Below are 25,415 nucleotides of genomic sequence, written 5' to 3'. Positions count from 1 at the left end.
AAAACCCACTCTCCCTCCCCCCATGCTTCCTGTCACACTCCACCCCACCCCCATTTGAAAAGCACGTTGCAGCCACTTGAATGCTGGGATAGCTGCCCATAATGCACCACTCCCAGTGCAGCTGCAAATGTGACCACGACAGTGCACTGGCAGCTGTCAGTGTGGACAGACTGAAGTGATTTCCCTACTCAGCTGTGCGAAGGCAGGTTTAACTCACAGCACTGTACATCTGTAAGTGTAGCCAAGGCCTGAGTTAAAACTAGTGCTGAATCTGCTGCAGCCAGAGAACCTGAAACAGTACCCATAAGATGTGTGAACTCAGCTTTTCTCAGCCTATCCCTACCACTTTACATTGGTGGGGTATTAGACTGCCTCTGAAAGATAACTTAAATATTGATCTTGTTAACAATTGACTTTATAGGCAGGGGGCGAGGGGACCATGAGCTGATCCTTTCACATCCCAGGAGGCACAAGAACACAAAATCCATTGGATTTGGAGAGAACGAAGTGAATAGTAAAGTACGACTAAAATGAAGTATGTGTTGGCTATTTCTGCCATTTACTGCTGCTTTTACGTATTAATCTAAGTGACAGATTAGGTGCTTGCAGGAAAAGTGCCTCCCTGTTTATTGCTTTTTTGTGTATATTTCAACAAATTAACTATAGTCAACTTGAACAACCAACTGCTGTGTACTATATGTACCTGTAAGCATCAGGTCTCTTGAGTACCAGCAACAGAGGATATTGGCAAAGAAAGGAGGCTGTTCCCAATGCCATTACTGAAACTCTGCCCTAGTGTAACAAAACTTTTTAGCAACATCTGCTCATTGTGAATATTTGCTACTCTGCCTCCAACTCCAGCTACTGCAGAATGTTCTTTGCCTTGTTCCTTTAGGTGAAATATTGTTGCTGCGCTACAATGAATAAGAGCTCTAAATGGACTAGCTTTTGATGTATGTTTGAAAGTTGATCCAAGATAGCAATGAACTGATAGAAAACTTGCCTTTTTGCAAGGCCACAAGACCTGGAAGATTATTGCTGGTGTAAAATTTTAGATGTGCTATTCACTATCTGTTGTAAAGATGCAGCTAAAGTGCAGAACATTTGCATAATGCTCCTTACTTGTATACTGTTCCCTCTCCCTCCATCCATTGTGATACTGGATTTGCCACTCTTGGGCTGTCATGGGATACTATAGCAAATTATTTTCTAAAATAAATAAGGGTAATGCAACAGCCCAGCACCATCTGTTCTGTCTATTAAATCAGTTACGTTGTATCACAATTCGGAGCTAGCTGCATCTCTTTCCCTTATGGTTTCTTCTGAGTGCACCGCCTTCAGAAATGGGTCTTTCCTTTGTCTTCCTAGAGTAGAACCCTGTGATTCTCCCGCTCTCGTACTAGGCCCAGAGCTACAGTCCTCTGTGCATCACAAAGAGTACTCAGCAGGGCCAACTGGATTTGGTACCTGTCTCTCTTCCCTTTTGGGAGCTGTGACCAGTGGTGAATACAGTGATCCCAAACAGCTGCCTTAACAATAGGATAATCCCTTCTTGAATGTTAAGGAAAAGTTAGCATATGTGACTCCATTTTGGTTTGGGGCCCACCATTGTCGAAAAGCAAGCACATCAGGAGGAGTGTTTCTTAGATACTGCATGAAATATTAAAACGAATGACACCTTTGAAAAAACCAACTGAATAATAACAGGTTAGCGTTTAGCTTAAACCGTTAGCAATATTAAATTCTAGGGCAAGTCTGGCATTTCAAACAAGTAATCTTTCTGATTCAGAGCAAAAATTAAAGCTTTTTTTTAATTTTATTTTATTTTAATTTCCTGCAGAAATGAAATTCTGCAAACATTTTAATTCAGAAAAATCAAACATTTTGGATTTATTCTCCTCTGCCACCAAATGAAACAGAGCAGCTGGCCGCTTCTGGGGATTCCCCAGACTCCAGGAGTCAGAGGAGTCCCCCACTGTGGAGCACAGAGCCTAGAAGCCCTGAGAATCCCATCTTGAGCTGTGGCTTTGAGCTACCAGGCTCTCTGTTGTGGAGCCTAGATCCTGAAAGCCCCGTTTAAAACTAGAGCTTCCAGTCTCCTGGCTCTGTGGCAGGGAGCTGGGAAACCTGGGCTCTCCAGTGGCCCAGCAGGTAAGCTGGCTGAGGAACCACGCAGATTTCTGTCAAAGCACTGTCTGTATTTCATTTAGAGTTCGTTGAAACCACACTGGAACACTCTGGTTTTGAAGAATTGGCATTTTCAGATGAAAAACTGTTCTGGGAAAAGTCCTGACCAGCTCTAGTTATGACTCTTAATTGCAAACCATTTAATTCAGAAGTAATTCTGGAGTTCTTCAGTTCTCCCGAGTGCTTGGCCACACTAGTGGGTGGGGGGAGGCCATGGAAGCACTGAGACAGAACTTGTTGCTGTCTTTCCTCTATTAGCTTTACTTTCTCTACACTTAACTAAGTTAACCAGAACTAAAAAATATAACTGAAGAGACACTAGCCAACGTGGCCAAGAGTTGAAATATTCCACAATTAGAAAAAAGACAATCAGAGGGAAAACTGAACTGCTCTCAATAAAACCAGCAGTTACAGCCAGCACCCAATTGAAATTTAGAATCAGTTACACAGTACAAATAATACGGCTAGTCTGCAATTGCGGATGATCTTCATTTGTGTGCTCTGTAACGTGAGGTGATGATGCAGTTAAAATAGCATAACTACTTGACCTTATAAGAAAGAAAGGGTGGAGTTAATGTTTTTTGGGTAATGCTGATAATGTTTGAAGTGTCCAGATTTAATTGCCTTTTGAGCTTTGTCCTTTGCACACAACTATGACTATGCTCTTTCGTTTAAGTGACACTATGAACATCAGAATTTGCACCTGTGTCATGACACTTAAGTATTAAGGCTGCCCCTTAGGCCCTGATCTTGTAATCAACATGGGTAGACCCTCATGGTTTTGCAAAATCCATTGAATTCAGTTGGGCTCTATCTGAGCCCATGTGGGTCTGCAGGATCAGGGCCTCAGATTCTAAGTTCTCAAGACAAGAGAAAGCATCTTTCATCTTGTATGGCATTGAACACATTGAGGCACTGGTCCTTGTTAGGGCCTTTAAACGCTATGGTCATACAAATATTTGACACTGAAAGAGATTATGATAAAAGCGTGTGTTTGCTTCGTATAGTCAGTTTTGCTGCTTGTGTGGATCTTTCACTCAACAGGGCAGAAGAATTTTTTCCCAAAACAATTGGATTGTAAAAAAAAACCCCAAACATTTATCATAGGGATGCAAATATTTGTGTTTAAATTGCCTTGGTGGGGTATTTTTAATTTATTTTAAAAAAGATGTATATTTTTAGTAGCCCTTTTACACTAAATGTTATGTAGGGGGAATAAAGGAGGATAAAGAATGACAAATATTTGTCATGTGGGTTGTTTAAGCAAAGAATGTCAGAAATTCTTTGCTCCCTTTTAAAAAAAGCAATAGCTATCTATGCATGCCAGTGATTCTAATTACACTAATCTTCACTAAGTTTCATCATGCTAATTGAAATATAATAATTGTATTTACATGGGAACCTCCACCAGAAGATGACCTCCTAACTAAGGTTTGCTTTGCCATTAGTACCTTGTTTAGGACATGTATGTACATTTTTACTTACTGGTTTGAACAACTGTGATCATATTATCCACAGAGATTTTTTTGTAAAGGTGTTTCACGTTCAAGATACTAATCTATGCTTAACAAGGCAAGCCCAGGGCCTTATTAATATTCTTACGAGAAGAACATAAATACACATAAATCTGAAAAGCAAATAGCTCGTGCTATTGTTGCAACCAATACCACCTTGTGATGTATTGAATTTTCAAATCTCTATGTAAAAACTGCAGTTCTGCTGACAAGTAGTAAACAAATACAAAACATAGACTTCAGTAATTTTGAACAGAAAATGGGGTGAAAGTGAAGAACTAGCAACATATACAGAAAAATCAATTTAAAAATTGAAGCATTGGGTGTTTTATTTAAAAAGTCATTATTTTATCCTTTCTTCTAAAGCCCTGTACAGACATTACTCCTATTCCTAGAATTCATTAGTAAGTTCTGATGTAATTAGCCCCTTTTAAGGTGTAGAATAGATCCAATTGTCAATTAATTAAATAGCCTTATTAAAAATAAACTTACATTTTGAGATCAAGATATAAGTTTTATATCTATGGCATAAGTTGTAAAAGATAACTTAAGTGTGACTTGTATTACAGTAATTTATGCACATTTACTTCTTTCAAAGTCTCTATACGTTTTGGAGAGAATGCTGGTGTAGCAAATACCAATATGTAGATGTAATATTAATACTCAAGATGCTTCTGCGTATAGTTGTATAAGGTGATATGTGGGCCCCGCTGATGGTGTGCCTTTAAATGTATCTCTTTACTTACACATTGGTATCCAAGTGAGCAAATTAGGGAGCAGTCTGAATGTTTAAAGAAGGTGAAGAGAGAATCTGCTGAGATGACTTGTGCTAGAGTTGTCAAGGGACATCCCTTTATTTTTTTCATCTCTGTACAACAAGATTGGGAGTTGCTGAGTGCTGCAAAAATCAGCAAGAAATGCTCCTGGCAAATGTAGGTGAGAACAGCATGAGTGGCGGGTATCATAGGCTGGGGGAGGCTGTGCCTCCCCAAACAGCCAGGAGCGGCCCTGCCCACACTCTGCCCCAAGGTCCCCTTCTGTGGCTCCCCCATGCGGTAGCCCCAGCTTGGGTTGGGGCCGGGGCCGCACCGCCAGTGCTCTTGGCACTGCGGGGGGGGGCCTAAAGGGGTGCTAGCCTGGGGCAGGGGCTGGTGGTGATGATGGGGGGGGGCTCTGGGCTCCGGGGGGGGGAGGGCAGAAGGGGCAGGGCTGGGTGCTAGCCTCCCCCAGCTGGCATCTCACCTGGAGAATGGCTTATTATTTTTATCAGCGTTGTTAATAATGCTGCTGCTGATAATCATAATATGGGGAGGGTGGGGTGAGGGTGCTGAGAATAAGTCTTTTTTTGAAATACAATGTTGGTGACCCTACTTGTGACCTAGTTTGGCGATTATTGATACCAAATGGTGAGGGACACTTTTTAAGCCGTATTACACTCTTAAGAAGTAGGAGATGGAGTTGTCATTGTCATCTCTCTTTTTTGGACTCTGGAAAGCACAGATGCTCTCTCTCTTTGTTAAGCTGCCAAACTGTCAAGGTTAATGTGACTGGGGCAGAAGTAGGACTGGACAGAATGAATAGCTTTATTTTAGGGTATACCCAAATGTGATCTAGTCTGGGTGAAATGGAAATACAAATTTTGATTACAGTAAAAACTGTTGATGTTCTCTGGATCAGTTTTATGATCATCACATGTTGTAATTCAAGGCCAATTATTGAATGCAGAGAGAAAGTTACAAATTTTTTTTACAGTAGAACCTCAGTTATGAACAAAGTTACAAACTGACCGGTCAACCACACACCTCTTTTAGAACTGAAAGTACACAATCAGGCAGGAACAGAGACACCCCCTCTCCTTCTGAAGCAGCAAGTACAGTACTGTGTTAAATGTAAACTACTAAAAATTAAAGGGAAAAGTTTAAAAAAATTTTTTTTAACAAGGTAAGAAAATTTTCTGTGCTTGTTTCACTTAAATTAAGATAGCTACAAGTATTTTTCTTCTGCGTAGCAAAGTTTCAAAACTGTATGAAGTCAATGTTCAGTTGTACGCTTTTGAAAGAACAACCATGAACTTCCATTTCCGAGGTGTTCATAACGCTGAGGTTCAACTGTATAAGACACTGACTACTATCTCAGTACCCTTCATGCTGCATATGCAGGCTGCTGTCATGGGGCTATTGTGCACATGTTTGTTTTCTGCTGCCTGTGATAGTAACACGGAGCACTAATGTTACACAAGCCACATCTTCACTGCTAAAAAAAAGTTTTGTTACCTTGGGGTAACTAACGTTCCTGAGGTAAAGACTCAGCAGAGACTAGGCACTTTACTTGTAGTAAAACTGAAGTTGAGGTCAACCCCTGAATGGGATAGAGAGCTGGTTACCTTGAATACCTTTTTAAATAGAAAAGACAAGGCATGTTAGTGTCGCATAAGGCTCAATAATAAAAAGGTGGTGTCATGCTAGCAACCTTTGTAGTATCAGGCAGCGAGTGCAATTCCTACATAAAAAGCTCTAGGAAAAAAGCATTGTGCAGGAGTTGCTCCCTTCCCTCCAGCTAGCCAACTTTAGAGAGATCTGAAAATACCTTCTGATGGCTTTGGGTGTGCTGCTAAAATGTCACAATTACACTGGACACAGACTAGTTAAAAAACTGAAGAGGCAGTAATCTGAGGTGGTCTTTTCATGTATTCATTCAACATTTAGCAAGTCGTCCATTGGCAGCTTAGAAGTAATACGTACATGCAAACTGATTTTTCTGTGAAGATTTAGTCTTTTGAATATAGTGTTAATGTATTTTCTCTGCCTCTTACTGTAGCATCTCTTTGTAGTATCTCCCACCTGTTCCAGCAATTTTAAATTTACTGTTGGGTAAAACTACTTCAGCTTTGCTTTGAAGTCTATAACACTGAAAGATTTTGCTCGAATCTCATGCTACTTGATGCAGCATTCAGATTCACATTCCTATTGCTCCTGATGATTACTAGGCTTTTCCTGTGCACCCAAATTATCTCACATCTTGTCTTGGCATCACCTTTTGGGAATGGGCATCATACTGGCCTATGCCTTTGATCAGGAGATTCAGGCCAGGTACCTCTTGCCTCTTACTAAAGGTCAGAAGTTGATTTGCCTGTTGGTTTTTTTTACCACTACTCTCATTGGTTATCTCTAGTGACTGCCTAGCTCCAAAGTCACCTTTTAAATAACCATTACCTTATTTAAAAAGTCTAGAGAGAAATCGAAGCTATGCATTATGAAATCTAAGGTCTTCCTAAAAGCCTTGCTAGATTTAAGCAAAAGAATATTTGTATATTCTTGGAGTGCTCAACCTTGGCATTGCTGCCAAGTGTTGTCCCTCTCTTTTCCCACCCCCCTGCTCACTGTTAGAACTCCAGATTTGAGCTTGGATTCTCTTTGTTAGTGAACTTGTCCCTGACCTATTCATAGTTCGTCTTGATGTTGAATCCGCATTACAATCCAACTTCCATTCAAATCCATTTCTGCCATGTAATTTTAATTCAGACTTGGTTTCATTGCTATCATATGAAATTCATGTGTTTCTGCTCCTCAAATAATAAATGATGGCTAGTAGCCGAGGCAGACAATGATTTCCTTTCCCTCAACCTTGTAATGCTACAGAGAAGTCCCTTGAATCTGGGTAGGTGGTTAGATCTGATAAAATCAAGTTGTGTCTTAGCCCTTTAACCTGCAAGGTGGTTTGCTGACCTTTGTTTGAATTGTTAAGCAAAACATAACTCTGTTTCAGTCCCAATGTTATATTTTGTTAATGCCAATTTTTCATGTGATCGGATATCTTAAACTCAGCCTGTTGCCGTTTCTTGACATCTGGGTCAACCCTAGTTGCTCAACCATTTAGCAGTTCACCCACCTGCTGCTGAACAGTTTCTTTCTTTCTTCTGCTCTGGAGCTGAGCCCACCCTCTGGGCAGTTGGCTGCTCTCCAACTGGACTCTCCTTCCCTTCTGGAGAGTAGATGAATTGTCAGGCTGCTGCCCTCCAAATAGCTAAGCAGCTGCTCTAGAGTCACATCCCTGCCTGTTTGCTAGGCTAGAAACAAAGTGGACTTTGAAGGAGAAGAGCCCCTGCTTCAGTCTCTCCCACAGGCATCCCAGCAGCGTTGCATTCTAACTGTTTTAAATTATGGAACAGAGGGAAGGACAAAGTTCAGTCCAGCATTGTGGGAGGGCGAGGGCCAGGGCCAGGAAGGAGACACTTTTTGCTATTGGAATGGACTGAGGAGGGTGGGAAAGAAATGTTTTCATCCACTGCAGGTTCATTGTGTAGGTCAGAGGCTATATATTAAAAGCACTCCGAGGTTGATGTTTCCAGGTTAAAACCAAAAACCAAAAAAAACCCCTTGCTCTTGGCTGCAATGTTTAGCAGGCATATAAAAGATCATTTAAATCTAGACACACTATTTCACTAGCTCCAACACATAACTAAAACAGTGTTGACAAGATGAATATAAATCATGTGTGCATTTACAATGCAATTGTTGGAATGAGGGGTGTTTGCATTAGTGCAAAAACAATACCATATAAATGGCAACCACTTTGGCAGCAGTAGCTGTTTCCCAAGTGCTATGGCTTTTTAAGTTTCTATTTAAAGTAATTGAAATCTTTGTTAATTTACTAAAATGTTAGATGAATTAATGATTGTCCGTAAATCTGTGTTGCAATAAGGTTTCTGTTTCCATTGTGTCAGCCTGTGGATATGCGATGAATTCAGTGTATATATGGGTGAGTGACTGACTTTTTTAAAAGGCATTGCTAAATTTAAATGGAACATGATTTTGAGCAACATAATTTTTTGTTTAAAACCTGTTCATTGGGTACCAAAAAAGATAGCATTTGGTTTAATAGAAGCACAAATAGTTATCTGCCATATTACTAACGCAGGTATCCTTCACTTGCCTATTAATACAGTGCTCATATAAAATGGAAATGGATGAGTATGCAGTTAGGCTTTTAATAGTTTTAAGTAATGTAAATAGTATAAAGGGCAGGAGGGAGAAAGAGTGAACAAACACACACCACGAGAACACACTCACTTGTGTTGTACATGAGTCTTTAAGAATTTTGTAGTGGGCTCAGTGCTTCAGAAGAGGTAGGGTTTGTGCTGGGTGTTGCTGTACCCAGCAAAACTACAGACAAGACAGCAGGGATGTTCACATTTTGTAATGTGTCTCTGGTAGGAAAATTCTGTTCCCTTGCCTGGGTAGCCAGTGCCAAAGAGGAAGAAACCATTGTTCTTCCTCCTTTGTGGGGAGTAGGAAGAAGATGGCTTTTACCACTTTCATATCCCTATCCTTCTCAGAATGGTCACCTTTATAATAATCTAGAATGCTTTGTAAAACATCATACTTCTTAAAAGATTAAGAGAACAGAGCACACTGGTCTGAAAATATATGCACTTTGCGAGTGTGTTGATAGACGAATAGGTGAGATGAGTGTATAGATGTATGTGCATGTATTACCGTTGTGAATTCAGGAGTTGGGGCTTGGTGAGACCAGCTACAATTATGGAGGATGTACATTTTGAAGTTTGCTGAGGGCAGCAGATGCTTATACCTGACCTGTAACGTAATAAGGGGAATCTTCACTTGGTTCTATCCCCTACTGTATATCACATTTTTTTTGTTTTTTTGGTTAGGGCTTTGTACTGTTTTATCCATATAAGCAAACCATATTTACATAAGTGAAGCAATATGCTTAGAGTCACAGTTCACTACAGAAAGAAAAGGAGTACTTGTGGCACCTTAAAGACTAACACATTTATGTGAGCATAAGCTTTCGTGAGCTACAGCTCTCTTTGTCGGATGCATGATACAGACTAACACGGCTGCTGCTCTGAAACCAGTTCAGTATAGGCGTTCATATAAATATTAAGAGCCTAATAGAGATCAATGGTGGTGGTAGAATTTACCTAATAATTGATTCATCTACACATGCATACAAAAGCAAAACAGTGACATTTGGTGGTGTTCAGTGAGATCTGTCTTGAGTTTAAAAGATTTACATGCTCTGAACTATCTCTGCAGTTCTCCATATACAAGTTATTTGCCCAGGAGAATAAATTGACATCAGAGTTCAGTTCAGCACTACAATAGAAAGCTACTTTTGTGAACTCAGCAGTATGATGAACAGACTTTCCTAGGGATTTGTGAGACAATCCTCTGCGTTGTAGTCTGTCTTTTCTGTTTTGCTTTTTTGGGTGAGCAGTGGGGAGTCAGTCTAACGATAATTATGATGTTCATTGGCTCAGTACAGTACTTGGTTTACAGCAATGCACAACTGTTACCATGGTGACTATTTTTGTTGGTTTATCTAGAAATGAGAAGGAAAAATATCTTCACTGTGTCTTCTTTAAAGTGATCTACAATATGAGACTGATAATCTCTGCCAGTGACAACAGTCTTGTTGGGTCAGCATTCATGTTACAGATGCATCCCAGAATAAGCTTGCAGGATCTTTCAGGTGCAAGAAATATCTAATGTATAATGTCTTGGAGTGTGTCCGCATAGTGAAAGCTGTGCATAGCTAGCCTGCTCGAGCTGGCTTGAATCTAGTGCGGGTTACAATAACAGTGAAGACCGCACAATGCAGGCTTCAGTGCAGGTCATACAAGCCTGGCATGTATTCTGGGTGCATAGTCAACTGTCTAGCCCACTCTGAAGTCCACGCTGTGTTGTCTTTGCTTGCTATCGTTACCTGTGCTACCTGGATTCAAGCTAGCTTGGGTAGGCTAGCCCATGCGCAGCTTCTGCTGCATAGACGTACCCTTTCAGATAGCCGCTATGAATAAATAAAGCCCTTACATAATTAAATATCACTACATTTATTTTTAGACATTTTCATTAAATGTTACTTATGTAGCACTGTAAATAAACATAGCACTTAAAAAAGCTAGATTAAAATAATCCCTGTACCAAAGATGATACTAAAGAACATGGACAAGAAAAAGATAAGATGTGATATTGGTCAGTGATTCTGGAAAGGGTAGATTATGAAGAGATTTGGGGAGGAGGAGAAGGCAGAGGGGGTGTTTCTGGGCTTCTGAGGAAAAATTTGTAATGGGAGAATTCTTGGTAGACAAGAAATTTGAGGTAGTTTCAGGCATAGGAAGCAATATGACAGAAGATACAAAGTTGGAAGTGCAAAGAAGAGTAAGCAAACAGTAAGAGTTGAGTTGAGAAGAAGGTATGTTGTAAGGTCTCTGGGGGAAGGGATATGTCAGTTCTGCTTCCTGTGATGAAGAACCTAGCATGCTTCCAGGTGCTCAAAACTCAATATAGGATATGAGGGAGTGGAGGAAAATTAAAGCGGAGATATAGACGGAAGTGACATTTTGTGGGACATTGAAGGAGGGGGCAGAGGTACGAGAAGAAACCAGTAAAGAGTGATTTGAGACCGGGTCAGAGCAATGTCAGAGAAACTACTTCCAGAAGTGGCACTCGGCATAGTCTGGAGAAATTTAATAAATTTTCTCTTCATATTTCAATTATTTTCTGAAAGCAAGGTGCATTCTCATTTGTTGATATAACCATTAAAACATGTTGATTTACAGCTAAATCGAGCCTTTATATAAGATTTGGTACATCTTTTTGCTAAGTACTATAACTATTACATAATTGCTTAAATGTATACTTATTATTTTCAGATTTTTAACTGTGCATTATTATGTTAGAAAATGGTGAATGAATATTGCTTATTTACTAATTTTTGTTTGCTCATGATTTGTGTCAAGCTGTATTAGGATGGTAACTATAATTTATTTAAACACACAAACAGCATATAAACTTTATTTTTAGTAAACCAAATCCTCTCCCTCCTCATTTTTACTCATAGACTAGAAGAGAGAGATAAGTTTTGCTACTTTTTCAACTTCCAGTTAGTTTCTCAACTTAGAATGAATTAGTCCAAATGAAGAAAATCATCTTTCTCTGCCTTCAGAAGAGGTTTCTTCTGTCACAAGCTGGTTTAACCATCTAACAAACTATGGTTCCAGGTGCTTAGCTAGGGATTTCCATCGGTTCAGAGGTGTGACTTCCTTTAAAACCTCATCAGCAAACGTGTACTGCTTGAATGGTTTGCCTCCAGTCCTGAAATGTATTATGATTGATGCGTGATTATTAGATTTCCATGTCATAGCAGCATCTTCTGTAACAATGAGGCATCTATCCTGGTACTTTGGGTTGAGACTTGGCAAGAAAATGAGGTGGAGTATGTGCTTGAGCCATCTGCTGCTTAACTGCCTGCAGTATAATGTTGTTGGGTAACTCTTGAATTGTTGTTGGGTAACTCTGGCAATTCTTTTGAAATTTCAGGAGCAACAGCAGTACAGCAGGAATCTTTCTGCAGCTTGCAAAGGCTATGGAAATAGGTTTCAGTATATTCATTGTATCTTCTACATTTCTCTTTACTCCAGTGTTGACTACTTTGGCTATGATAATTCCATCTGTTTTGTCACGATTTTTTTCACAGCTTGTTATTGTGACAGATTTTCGTTACCAATCTGCCTGGGGCCACAGTTGATCAGGCTGGGGCCACAGGATCTTTTTGGGGAGGAGATGACGAGGCACACCAAGTGTCTAAATTTTAAAGCTTTATTAATAAAATTAATGTAACAGCGGAGAGTGTTGGAACACTCCCACGTCACTCAGAGGAAGAAAGAAAGCGTTAATGCCCCAAGCCCTAACCCACTTTCATACTCTCACACGCAAGACCCAGACTGGCCAAGTCTGAGTGTAACGCCAGAAGAAGAGGTTTGGGGGGGGAAAGGTGAACGGGAGTGCTGTCCTGGGCCCAGGCCATCCAAGGATCTGCTGTGCTCTCCAAATTGCTCCAGCTCTCGGGAGGGTTTTAAGTTCTGGCCCCTCGGGAGGGGCGGGGGCGTTGGCGTTCCATTTGGGGACCTCTGCTCCTGGTGCCCTCCGTGCCAGTCCAAGCCGGCTGTCCATGGGTTCTTTAGCTTCCCAAAACACCTCGGCTTCCGGGATTCAAGGCTTGGCTCCATCTCGCCAGTGTTTTCCATCTCTGCAGTCTTAGACTTAGTTGTCTTCTGTGCTGACCTTGCTGTCTTGCAGATTTGTGCAGTTGAAATCTTCTTTCTCACGGCTGCTCGGGCACCTGCAAGCCCCCGTCTTTCTCGGCCGTCAGCTAAGTCTCGGCTGTGAACAGTGTCCTTGGGAGGGGGCCAGCATCTTTATCTTCTCACTGAGCTAGCGCTCCAGGGTTGAGTTCACTCATTCTCTGCTCTGTTCTTCCTCCTCCTCCCCTGGCCTCTTGTATTCTGCAAAGGAACCTTCCACTCTCCACTCACACACCTTTGACCCTCCCCAAAATGCTTTGTGATGCTTGCAACAGTGTTAGCCACATACAGTGCCAATCTGCCTTCCCTGGAGAACCCCTGAGATTGTGACATTGTCAGAATAGACCAGAGCTTAAGTAGCTCAAAACAGACAGCCACTGAATTCCATCCTATGTCTTGGGCAGAGAATTAGTTTGCATCCTCCTGTTCTTTCCAGTGAAGTTGAATCCAAGTCGTTGTTACCAGAAGTATTTAGCAATTTCAACATTTTTCTTTCTTCCTGGAGTTGTACTGAAGAGGTCTTTGGCTAAAAGATGCATCAAATGAGCATTGCGCCCCTGTGTTGTAAGTTTCAGGTTTCCCTTTACCTCATTCTAGATGTCTTCTCATCTTTGCTACATTTGCAGCATTGTCTGTGACAAAACTACACACTGGAATTTTTGTTTAGTTATAGCTTTTACTGCTGCTACTTTTAAGTATTCTGTATGGGCATCTCCAGATGTCTCAATTGTTTCTGTAAGATAGACAATCCCATCTTCTGTTGTTACACAGTGATCCAATAATAAGTGCTTCTGTTTGTTGCTCCACCCATCAAGACTCCTATTAATGAATTTCCTATCATAGTTTTTTTTTGTACACCGTACAATTTCCTTATCAGATATTGTATCCAGCAACCTTCCAGCAATGTTTGCTCCACTGGGTGGAGTGTAATCTGGTTGTAATGAGTGACCAATGTTAGTGAAATGTTTGTTCTGAAGAAGATCAAAGGGAGAGTTTATTGCAATCTTTTCATCTATGGAGTCTTGCTGGAATTTGCTGATCCTGATAATGAACTCATCCACGGTTTTACTGGATAATGAAGAGAGTCTTATTCCTATTATTATTTCATTGTTCAGGTAATTTACTATTCTAGGCGCCGACTCTGTGGATGATCTGGAACTGGAGCATCCATGGAAAACAATATTGCCACAGTCTTTTGGCAGGCCCCGCCGATCAGCTGGCAGGAGGTGCGGGGGAGGGGTTGGAGTGAGGGCGGGAAGAGAGAGAGTGAGGGCCGGGTCTTGGGGGAAGAGGTAGAGTAGGGGCGAGGCCTCTGCTGAAGCATTGGTGGAGCACCCACACCGAAAAATGAGTCAGTGCCTGTGATCTGAGGTATGTTGAGTTGCAGCACTGTTCATAATTTGAGAACTCTGCCAATCAGAGCTCCTGTTGGAAGAAGCTAGAAAATAGAAGTATGAGACCACCCGGGTGTAGGGTGACCAGCCCTCCTTAATTGGGTGGGACATTTCAAGTCCTGGTCCCAGGCTGAATGACTACAGGACAGCATTTGTCTTGGATTCCCTTTGGCACCACTCTGCTCCTGCCTGTGGCTTAGGGGTGGCAGCAATCTCTTCCCAGTCAGGGGGTTGAGGTGGGCCTTAGCACCCCTAGCCAGGAGGTGCCCCCCCCCCCCCCCGCTGCTGCTCCTCCTCCTCCTTCCCCCAGGGGGAAGAAGAAGAGCAGGAGTGGGATCACAACTGGGGTCAGGGCTCCTGCATGTGTCCTGTTCTTGCATTTTGAAAAGGTGGTCATCCTATGCACGTGGGCTCAGTAGATGATCCTGATGAGATAACTGATGGTGTCTTCTGGAAGCAGGGGCCTGGTTCCAACAACTGTGATGAATTTGCCAGTCTGTTGCACCCAGTACACAGCCCCTAGGTCCCCCACAGGATCAAGTCCTTAATATAGTATATGATCTATAGTATCATATTTAGAAAACTTGACCTCCGAAGTTAGATGTTTTTCTCCTGATTATTTCTTTATATAGATAAGCAGCCTTTAATTCAGTGTTCTGTTAGAGGCGTATGGATTCAGCATATTTATTTTTATTTAAATATTTTAAGAGCTTATTATACATTTAGGTCTTAACATATTTTGTAGTAAATTCAGATTTCTTTTTAAACAGGTTTATTTTTTTAAAGGAAATACTCTTTATAATTTAAATAACAGAATAAAAAAACTCCAATTTTAAATAAAATCAGATTCCTTTTCCTCCCCACCCAGAAAAAAATCATTGATTTTTCTCGACCCTGGTTAGGCAGTGTGCAAATACTCATCCATTCTCCAGCTCTGTAGAAATCTATCTATAGTCTCACATTATTAATTAATATAGTTGGTGTGTGTGAATCATCCTCCTGCCTCATTCTGACTGGGTAAGTAGCATGTTTTAATGGTGCTAATCCCAGGAGAGAATCTTGCAGTAAAAACAGTGATTAAATCTGCATTGGCAGACTGTAATTTACATACTAGTTATAAATGCACATGTAAATGAAGTGTGGGGAGGGACGAGCTCCTCTCCTGCCATGTCCTCCATATATTTTCCAGCTGGAAAATGAAGATGAGTAATTTTGCAACTCTGCTCTCGTAGCATCACTGTGTTGGATTTTAAAATGAAGAATGATAAGCGTGAGTAAGATCACCTGCTTCTTATTATTCTCTTACCTGTAATGATTAACCACCACATGGCTTCTTCAGCTGTAGAGCCTTGTGGTATTATAACACTTCAGTATACGGGATTAACAAATAATATGGTTGTACTAGCTGAATAGGTTACATGTTGCATCAAGCAGAGTAAATGCAGTTAGCTAATTAATGCTCACTAATCTAATTAATCAGTGTACTGCTGACCTTCCCTGTTACATTCTTTTCAGGGCTGCCTTTGAAAATCTTCCACCAAGAATACTTGATCTTTTCAGCATAGATTTAAAAAAAAAATTTTTGTTTTTGTTTTTTTGCAGGAGAAGTCATAATATCCACTTATCCCAACGAAAATGGCCTTTAGCAATTTGACATCAAAAGCTGCACTGCTTTATGATGAATGGATTAAAGGTGCTGGTGAGTCATTAAATCCTAATGTCCGCTAATGTTAAGGCTTTTCAACAGATGTGGAGTTGTGTTAAGCATAATTTTGTATTGCTAACTTAAAATAGCATTGTTTTCCTCTAATTACACCTAAGTTGTCAAGCTAAATGTTCACATGTCTAACTGTAAAGAAAAGTAGTATAATGTCATGCAGACTTTAGAGGTGTAACTTTTGCAATTACAAAAGTTGATTTGTTAAGGATTTAAAACTTCAGGCACTACGGCATGGTCTACACGGGGGCGGGGGGTGGCGATCGATCTAAGTTATGCAACTTCAGCTACGTAAATAACATAGCTGAAGTCGACGTACTTAGATCTACTTACCGCAGTATCTTCACTGTGGTAGGTCGACTGCTGACGCTCCCCCGTCGACTCCGTCTACGCTTCTCGCTTTGGTGGAGTACCGGAGTTGACAGGAGCGCACTCGGCGGTCGATTTATCGCATCTTCACTATACATGATAAATCAACCCCCGCTGGATTGATCGCTCCGGAGGTAAGTGTAAACGTGCCCTATGTGTACAGAATGGCTCTCCTAAAAAGATCTCTACTATCAGCAGAATTGCACTTTACATTTTGAAATTCTACTGGGACAGTCTAAAACTTTAATTTTATTTAATTATAAATGGAGTTACATTTTCTTAGTTAACTGAATTAAAGTATTCTGTTATAAAGTGATGTATTTTGCTCTTCCTAGTACTAAAGTAGCAGGTGAAAGAAAATGTAAACCTTGATAATTTATCGTTGTATGTTGCAAACTCCTGTAAGTGATTCACTGTATCAAGTTCCTGTTTTTAAAGGGAGTATTCATACTCTCACAAAGTTCAGGAAATAAGTATATAAATCATTCTGTGGTTTACTGTGAATGTTTTATAGTGCTGTATATCTGCTTAGTTCCTATTCTGAACTTGTAGGTGTTGAATAGCCTGACTTTTCATAATTCTGTAGCTATGGAACTAGATGCAGGCAATGGAAAATGCCATGGCTGTAGAACATATGTTGCCTTGAACTGGACAAATATGGTGAAATCTGAACAGAAATTCACTGTAAATATGAATGGCTGAAAGATGCTGTACATCTGAGACTGGAATGAATGAGTTCAGATTAGTACCATAGCTTTTTTACCATCATCAGTGGGAATTGGGCACAGCTGTGCCAGGGGGCTAGTTGAAAGTGAATGGAGATGCTAGCCCAGAGGATAGCTCTGATGGACCAGAGAAGGAGGATGAATCTCCAGAAGTGGATGATCAGGATGAGAACAAGGAGTTGATAAGGACAATGTAGGCAGAGCAACTGGAAGACTACAGACCTAGAGTGGGAGAAAATGTATTTGGAGCCAGGGGTGTCACAGAGTGAGTTCTGCTTCAGCCTAAAAATACACCATGAAGTGAAGATGCAGATACCGCACCAAGAGAACCTAATAACATGGTAAACTAACATGGAAGCTTCTCGTCTAACACTCTGACTTCTGCAGTGTTAAGATGGCAGCCTTATGTAGGATTTTGGGTGGGTTAGTGGAGATTTCTAATTCTCTTTTGAGCAGTAAGGTTTTAAGAGTGTATATGGTTTGTCAGGTTCTGATTGTGTGTACTGAAATTTAAAACTGCTTTGTTAGGAAACAAGACAAATAAAATACTTGAATTAAAACTTGAGCGCTTTAACAAGTGGTTATGTGGGTCCCCGAAGGGATGACCAAGACCGGGTCTCCCTGCTAATGTTGTTGTGTACTGCTTGTGTTAGGGTTTTGTTCTGCTGCCTGTCACTGGAATAGGGGTACACTAAGGAGTTAATTGATCTCCCTCAGGGATCAATTAGTGGGAAGGAGCTGGTGGAGTGGGCGAAAGGGAGTGGCTTGTTGTGAGGGTGTGGTGATCCCCTTACAGTTCTGATTACTTATCTAGTGTTTGTTTCTGTATAGCGCCTAGAGCACTTGACTAATGCTTTGTAAATGTGAACAAATAAATTAGAGAATTGAGCAGTTCTTTTAAAACATTGCAACAGTAAGTTGAAGGTCTGGATTCGTGACTTCACTCCAGTAATATGGCAGCAAGCCACAAAAGCAGCAGAATACTAATTCAAAAGCCATGTTGGTATTTTTCAAAAACCTAACCCCCCCCTCAAAGGTAATTGGTAAAAGCAGGGGTCCAGAACAACTAACCAGGTGACTACGCTTCCCAGTGAGGAAGAAATAGTCAAGACTTCCAGATCTCCATGATGATGTCACTGTCAAAAGCTTGAATGTAGCTCCAACCAATGTCAATTGTTAATGAGGGAAATGGGGCTTGTATGGAGCAACTCTAGACACAGCACTTAACATCCTTGTAAGCTACCTGGGGAGGGAATCACAGCATTTTCTCCATATGGATAATTTTAATGTGAGTTCTCCCTGTATACCGCGCAGACTCAACTCTGGACCTACCAATCCCTGCACAAAACCAGATATTTCTGAGAGAAGGGTGGGGACAACTTTCAGGAATTGTAAGATTTAACAGGCACTATGTTATGGCTCTCCAAGTGGTAGGGAGTAGGTCAAATCATCTGCTTAAAACTTCCAGGTTTAAAGCCATTCTCCAAACTAGTAACCCAAGTATGATTAAACACAAGAAGGGACAAGGTTCTTAAAAATAGGGGCATTTCCCAATTTACAATTTGAAGTTCTTTAAGAATGTTCACATTTTCCCAAAAGAGTTTAATTTCACTCATATGCAGCCTGGATTAGTTGCTTGCAAGACCTCTTCCTCTTTTTGCTTTTGAACTACATAGTCTTGTGACAATACATACTTTCCATGGGGTGGAAATTGAGGTGAGTGGTGGGTGTCAGACCCGATCTAGCACACAAGTCTGAATGGATGTTGGAGGAGAGTGATGATGTGAGACACACTTTTATCAGCATGGAAACCCTGCTTCTAAAGTTTTTTTTGTCAAAACTTGGGCTCCAATTGACAGCATCCAATAACTGGAGTTTTCATCCCAAAGACAACCAGCAAACAACCTTGAAAGTCACTCCATAGCCAGATTAATTGGAAGCCCTGCTGATCCCCACTAACCAAAACCTTTGCTGGGAAGACTGTCGCACCAAGAGAGGGCATCGAAAATGTCTTAGAAGGAACGCTACAAATGTCATATGTGCAGAGGACATAACTCTGTGTGCCAGATGAGTTTAAAGGGTAACTTCAAGTGAAACAAACTCCATAGACCAAGGGCGGGGGGAGGGTGAACTCTGCTTACCATCTATGGATGAATAAATCTGCAGAGTATACCTGTTAATAGATTTCTGTTGGTTTTTATTTTGGCAAGGGAGGAGTATGTGAAGGATGACTCTATCTGGGCAAATAGCTTTAGAATTCCATATGAGTCTGTTGGGCAAGGGTTGCTTAGCCAGCATGGCCAGAATTTTCTTCAAGGTTTGGACTGAGAATTGCCTGACGGTGCATATGAGATTGGAAGTGGGGAATTAGGCAATATCCTTTAATGACTATCTGTACTAATGTGTGGGACAGAACAGTCATTTGTACCTGAGAGGATGATGTGGTGCGCAGTAGAGGTGAGCACGTGTGTAAACTTTAAGTGTAAGATTTTTGTGCCTGGTTAATGGTGCAATTTATAGTATTAGTGTAGCTGAGTATACATTAATGTTTTTCTCTACGTTGCCAATAAAATGTCCTTTTAAATTTGAGTTGAATGTGAAGACTTAAACTGAGAATAAATCACTGCTAGTTGATGAATGGAAAGAAATTGACCTCTGGTCTCCAGAGATTGTGGTCAAGGGCAGCAGCGGCTTTAATTGCTTACCTTGAGTGGTATTCCAAAAAATCTGGCAAGGACCAATGTTGGTTTACGAAGAGGCTAAGAACCCTGGAGGCACTAAATCTTGTTAAAGCAAGTTATAAGAACCTGAAGCTAATAAGTGATTCTAAAACCTGAGCAGTGAAAGCAGAAACAATTTAAGAAAATAATTTAATCAAATTTAACCAGGAATTTAAGAAAAGAATATCCTTGTTAAGTTAATGTAGATGTAAAAAGCATTATGAAATACCTGTAACTTTTCCCCTTCTTCTAGATCCAAGAGTGGAAGGCTTCCTACTCATGTCTTCACCTGTGCCACAGACTATTATCATTGGAGCCTATGTTTATTTTGTCACTTCTTTGGGACCAAAACTCATGGAAAACAGAAAACCTTTTGAACTCAGGCAAATAATGGCATTTTACAATTTTGGTGTAGTAGCCCTTTCAGTGTATATGACTTATGAAGTAAGTATTTTTCTATAAATACTTTTTTTAACTTCAGCTAGCTCAGCTACTATTATGTAGTTTTTTGGATACGGTAATAGCGACATTTAGCATAATAGATTAGAGAGAACCTCTAATTACAGATATAGTTAGACACAAAAAAGAAATTTAACAATGACTGTAAATGAAAGTTGAACACAGTCAAGAGGGTGATTGTATATTTTATATTAGAAAGACCATAACAGAACACTTTAAAACAGTGGTTCTTAAACTTTTGTCCCTGGTGACCCCTTTTACATAGAAAGCCTCTAAGTACGACCCCCCCCCCACCCCCTTATAAATTAAAAACACTTTTTAATATATTTAACACCAATATAAATGTTGGAGGCAAAGCAGGGTTTGGAGTGGAGGCTGACATCTCACGACCCCCCATGTCATAACCTTGTGACTCCCTGAGGGGTCCCAACCCCCAGTTTGAGAACCCCTGCTTTAAAGTCTGGAAAGTATTTAGATGGTTAGTTTTTGAACTTGTTTGGGTGAGGAAAGTTGAACTAGACTGGCAGGTTGCATGCTTTGTTTATAGTCTCTTACTTTTTTGGCTGCCACATGATAGAATATGTTGACATCTTTCACACTGCAGAGGGAATATTTACGTGCAAGATCCTCTTCAATTAGTTTTTGGTTTTCAGATTGCACAATCACACTTTCCTAATGTTGTAAATGATACTTCTATTTACAAAATTTAGTCTAGGGTCTCAATCCATATAAAACAAGGTTTTTAGAATAATTAATAAAATCTTTCCTAGAAGAGTTCTGGGGTGTTGTTTTTCCCCCCCCCCCCTCAACTTGTGGCTCAACAAAAAGCCAGGCTTTTTAGGAGAAAAGAACATTTTTATTAGACCGTGATCAAGTGAGATGCATTGGGTTTAATGATCGAGAAAATAAATTATTATATGTACATGGTGTGCACCTACAAATAGTCATTTAGAGTTAACTCTTAAACTGGCATTTCTTTAGGTGTCTAAAGAGACTAAATTGGGACACTGTTGCAATAAACAGTGTGGATACTCAGCAATACTACAAGCAGCTGCCTGATAGTTTTCTACAACTGGCCAGCTGAAACAACACTATTGTGGTAGCTATTTTCATCTTTGGCATACTGGTTAGGGAATTGTTCAGATACTGCTGCCAAATTGGCTGTACTTCAGTTGACCCAGTTCCCATAACCTTCATAATGGATAAGACTGAGCTTTTGCTTTTAAAAACAGTGCTCCAAGATCTTTACATTTGTTGTTTAAAAAGAAACTGATGCATTGGCTAATAATTGTTGTGCAAATACCGTAAATGCAAAGAAGGATGAAAAGCATGCTTTCCTTTTGCACTTCCTGCTTCTACAGATCTTGTTAGTATTGTGCTTTTTTAGGAGTATTTAAAAAAATAAACACTTGCCTCTTTCACTTTTGACGCTAACATATTTGATTTGCCGATCATTAAGCCTTTATTTAAAATGCTGCAAAAGAATGCACAGATACTGTATACCAGATTGAATTAATTCTTTTCCTCATTGGATATAAGCCATTTTGTGGGTGTGTTGGGATTATGTTCACTTACAATGTTTGAAATCCTGTTGGTTTCGGTGTCTGATTCTGTTAAATGGATAATCTTTTAATTGTCTTATTCAAGTGATGTTTGATTGAAACTACAACTCTTCACCTACCAGGAAAACTTGGTTTCCTATTAATCATGCATGGATAATTATGATTAATTAACGAATACTCATTCAACACAAGTGGAGTTTTTATAGTATTGGCTGGGATTTGGGGTGGGAGAGGAAGAGAGAAGACGCAAAGAAATATAATATTTACAGTGCTACTCTTGGCTGAGTTTTAATATAGTAATAGAAGGAGTATTAGATGTGACGCCTCTTACAATCCATTGATACTGTACATCTGCATGTGATCTGAAGACAGCTCCCCATTTCTTCTGACAGTTATAGTCTAACTTGCATCACAGAGTAAATATTTTTGACAAGAAATGGAGATACTTATGGTACCAAATAAAAGAAGTCCAGTGCTGATTCTTCTCTAGCCTCAAGCCCCTTCTGTGGGCTACAGACAATCAAACTCATTAAAACAGTTGCTGAAACAGAGGTTGTATGTGTATACACTAAAGTTCAGCTGGATGTTGTAAATGGAGGTGGGGAAAACCCATGGCAAAACATTATTTACTTTGGTTAAAACTTTTTTTGGATTGTCTTTTATGGTCTTTTTGTCCCCCTTTATGGACTTGTTGCAAATAGATCTAAGAAACTATGTGCAGTTCAACCTGGCATGTGAATTGGCCAAAATCATTAAGTGCATAGGGGACCTCTGGCAAACATAAAAATTGCAGTTCTAATTCTATGTGGACATAGTAACTTCTAATGAGCCCAAAACACTTTGGATTTTAATTCTTATTGTTAGGATTTCCTCATCATGGTGTGATATTATTTTATTACACTTTTGGTCAGTCACAAATACATGGTGAACGGGCTAAATTGTAATACAAAGACTTAATTAGCTGAATTCCCTGGTCCTGCATATACTGTGTTTCCATTTGTAGAAAATCTATGAAGAATTGAGTTACTTAACTTCTAAATAATAAAAGTGTGGTTCTGTGTTAGTACTTGACCCTTTTTTTTAAAAGTGTCTTATGTATTGAAATGCCTGGATTCAATACCAATACTCACTTTTTTGGGATAGTTTTTGTTTCAATCACCTGCTTCCCATAGTGGGAAGAGACACTGATCTAAAGTCTGTTCAGGGGAGCAACTATTTCTTCTCTTGTGGCACTGAGGGTTAGGTACCCTGAAGTGAGTATAGTTGGGTTTCTCATCCATATTGTCAAGTTATGAGATTCAAATCTCTCTACAGTGCTACAGCAACAGAGTTTTTTATAGTGTTGCCATCCCACATTGAAGTAGATAATAGCTGACAAGCTGACTGAATTCACAGGCTTTTTTTAATCATTACATGATTATTAAGGTCAACTGAAATTAATGAATTTTCTCAAGTGATCAACTAAATCTCTCCTCTCCCCCTTCTCCTTGTTACAGTTTCTTATGTCTGGTTGGGCCACAGGTTATTCGTTCCGATGTGACCTTGTTGACTACTCCAGGTCACCTACAGCTCTGAGAGTAAGTAACCAAATGAAGCTAATTGTTATGCTACATTAACTTTATATTTTTGAAATGCTTTTAATGAAAATGCCTTGATGCGTAATGAAGAGTATGTAAGTGACTATAAAGGGTGATGAAAGGGATGTTGGAGGCAACCTGTGCTAGCAAGGTGGTTTGATTTTAAATCAGTGACTTAAATCACCAAGTGGAAGCCTTGATTTAAATCTTCAATATTAATCAACTTTTCTATTTGTTCTTCAGTTGTTTTCTAAAGGTACATTTTCATTGCTTCATGTAACCCTTAAAACCATGTTGATTTACAACTAAATAGAACCTTTATGCTGATTTGATATATCTCTTTCTACCTAGGAGTTCATAAGTTTGTAAACAAAACAAGCCCTTTATACATTACATGATGTATTGTGCCATATTTATAAAGCTTGACCTCAAAATCAAATGTTTTTCCCCAGATTGTTTCTTTTTATGGAAAAGCAGCTTTTAACTCAAAGGTTTTGATAGAGACTCATGGATTCAGCATATTTATTTTTTTTATTCAAATATTTTAAGAAGTTATATGAAGTGTTGACTTGACATATCTTGTGTGACATTCAGATTTCATTAAAATGGTTTATTTTAAAAAAAAAAATTTTATTTATCCAGTGTGTTTGCTTATTCAGTTCAACATTTTAAAGTTCCCTGATGCTGAAAAGGCATTTGTTTTGCTTCCTTGTTTTTAAAGAAAACCAACAAAAATTAGACTGATGTTCTAATGACTTCATTAGACTTGACCCTGTGTATTTTTTGGATTTCTTAGATGGTTCGGACTTGTTGGCTGTACTACTTCTCCAAATTCATTGAATTATTAGACACTGTAAGTATGTAGTGACTCAACCTGGTAAAAATACTGTGATCTCCATAGAGAAAAAAGGACACTGGTGTTTATAGCAGTTGGATCACACAGTAGTTTTACTCTGTTTGTTTGCTTACTAATCAGACCTCATATATTCAATCAACAAAATCCGTTAGTAATGGAGAACAGTGAGAGCGGAGAATGTTTCAGGCATTTCTGTACCACAAACTTTTAAGCATATCTCCCCATTAGTTACAAGGGGAAGTCTCTAAAAATGATAGCATGGTATGTCTCTTTTAAACTGTCCTGGGAAATACTCTGTTAGGGTAGGTGGGCTGGAAACAAGTGCTGGTTATACTTCAAGTCTTCCTCCACTTCCTCCCCAACAACTTTCCATCCTGTTTCTCAAACGTTGGCAGTTAGGGGTATGGCAGAGCCGACAGTAGCCACCTGCCTCAATTTAAAGTACCCATCCTGGCAGTCATGAGTAATAACACAATGTTAGCCTGACCACTCTGGACTGTTTCTAAGGCCCAACTAACTAGATCTCCGATCTCCTGTTGGAGGGACCAGGAATGCTGGAAAAGGAAGTTGAGTGACCTTCCTGTCATCTCTACTATCTACTGACTGGTGATCTTGAATTAGTCCTGGACCTGAAAAGTTATTTTCTTCTTCTGAATCTTTCTAGTTTTATACTTGCCCTTGTGCCTTCTCATTATTTAGGTACCTATATCTCAGCTTCTTTTTAGTTTGATTGTGGAAGTTTAATTGTTTGGAACTTTGGCAACATTCTAACATGTTACTATTGTGCTGCTTAATTTACTGTTTCTAGCCATATGAAAACAGTTTTGTATGTATGTTTTCTCTGTCACATCTGACCACTCTATTCCCCTCTTTCTGGGTGCCATCTTCTATCTGCTCTTGCCATCTGACTCTGCTCTTCTCATTCCCACATTTATTCCCATCTATTGGATTCTGCTTTTAGAATGTTTTTGCCCTTTTCTCCCTTAACAGTTTTCCTCAGCAGATTGATGGACATTTACTATGGCAGCACTATGTCCATAGAGAATATCCACGTTCAACCCTCTCAATACTATCCCACCTTCCTCTTCACATCTTTGGGCAGTTATTGTCTCTGTAGTGCTTTTAACATGTCAAGCGCTAGATAGTCTTTCTTTAGTTACATGATGGTTCTGATTTAATCTTTTCTGCCTTCTGTGTACCTCTTCTGTGCCTTAAATTCAGATCTT

The 25,415-nt window shown here is 39.8% G+C and overlaps 1 protein-coding gene across 4 annotated transcripts in view; it reads left to right on the top strand.

Moving 5' to 3' along the window:
• ELOVL7 (ELOVL fatty acid elongase 7) overlaps positions 1-25,415 on the top strand; it is a 50,375-nt gene that overhangs the window by 16,754 nt on the left and 8,206 nt on the right. For 2 of the 4 annotated variants that reach the window (XM_073344003.2, XM_073344004.2), the window contains 5 exons: positions 422-535; positions 15,807-15,903; positions 19,989-20,179; positions 23,253-23,333; positions 24,130-24,186. In XM_073344003.2, the coding sequence (XP_073200104.1) occupies positions 15,840-15,903; positions 19,989-20,179; positions 23,253-23,333; positions 24,130-24,186 (393 nt within the window). In that variant the 5' untranslated portion in view covers positions 422-535; positions 15,807-15,839. The remainder of the gene's footprint in view (positions 1-421; positions 536-15,806; positions 15,904-19,988; positions 20,180-23,252; positions 23,334-24,129; positions 24,187-25,415) is intronic. The other 2 variants (XM_073344002.2, XM_073344005.2) reach the window with 2 other exon arrangements.

Source organism: Lepidochelys kempii, chromosome 5 (genome assembly GCF_965140285.1).
Source record: "Lepidochelys kempii isolate rLepKem1 chromosome 5, rLepKem1.hap1, whole genome shotgun sequence".
Lineage (NCBI taxonomy): Eukaryota > Metazoa > Chordata > Testudines > Cheloniidae > Lepidochelys > Lepidochelys kempii.
The sequence above is the reverse complement of the archived record's forward strand: the minus strand, read 5'-3'. Positions and strand labels throughout refer to the sequence as shown.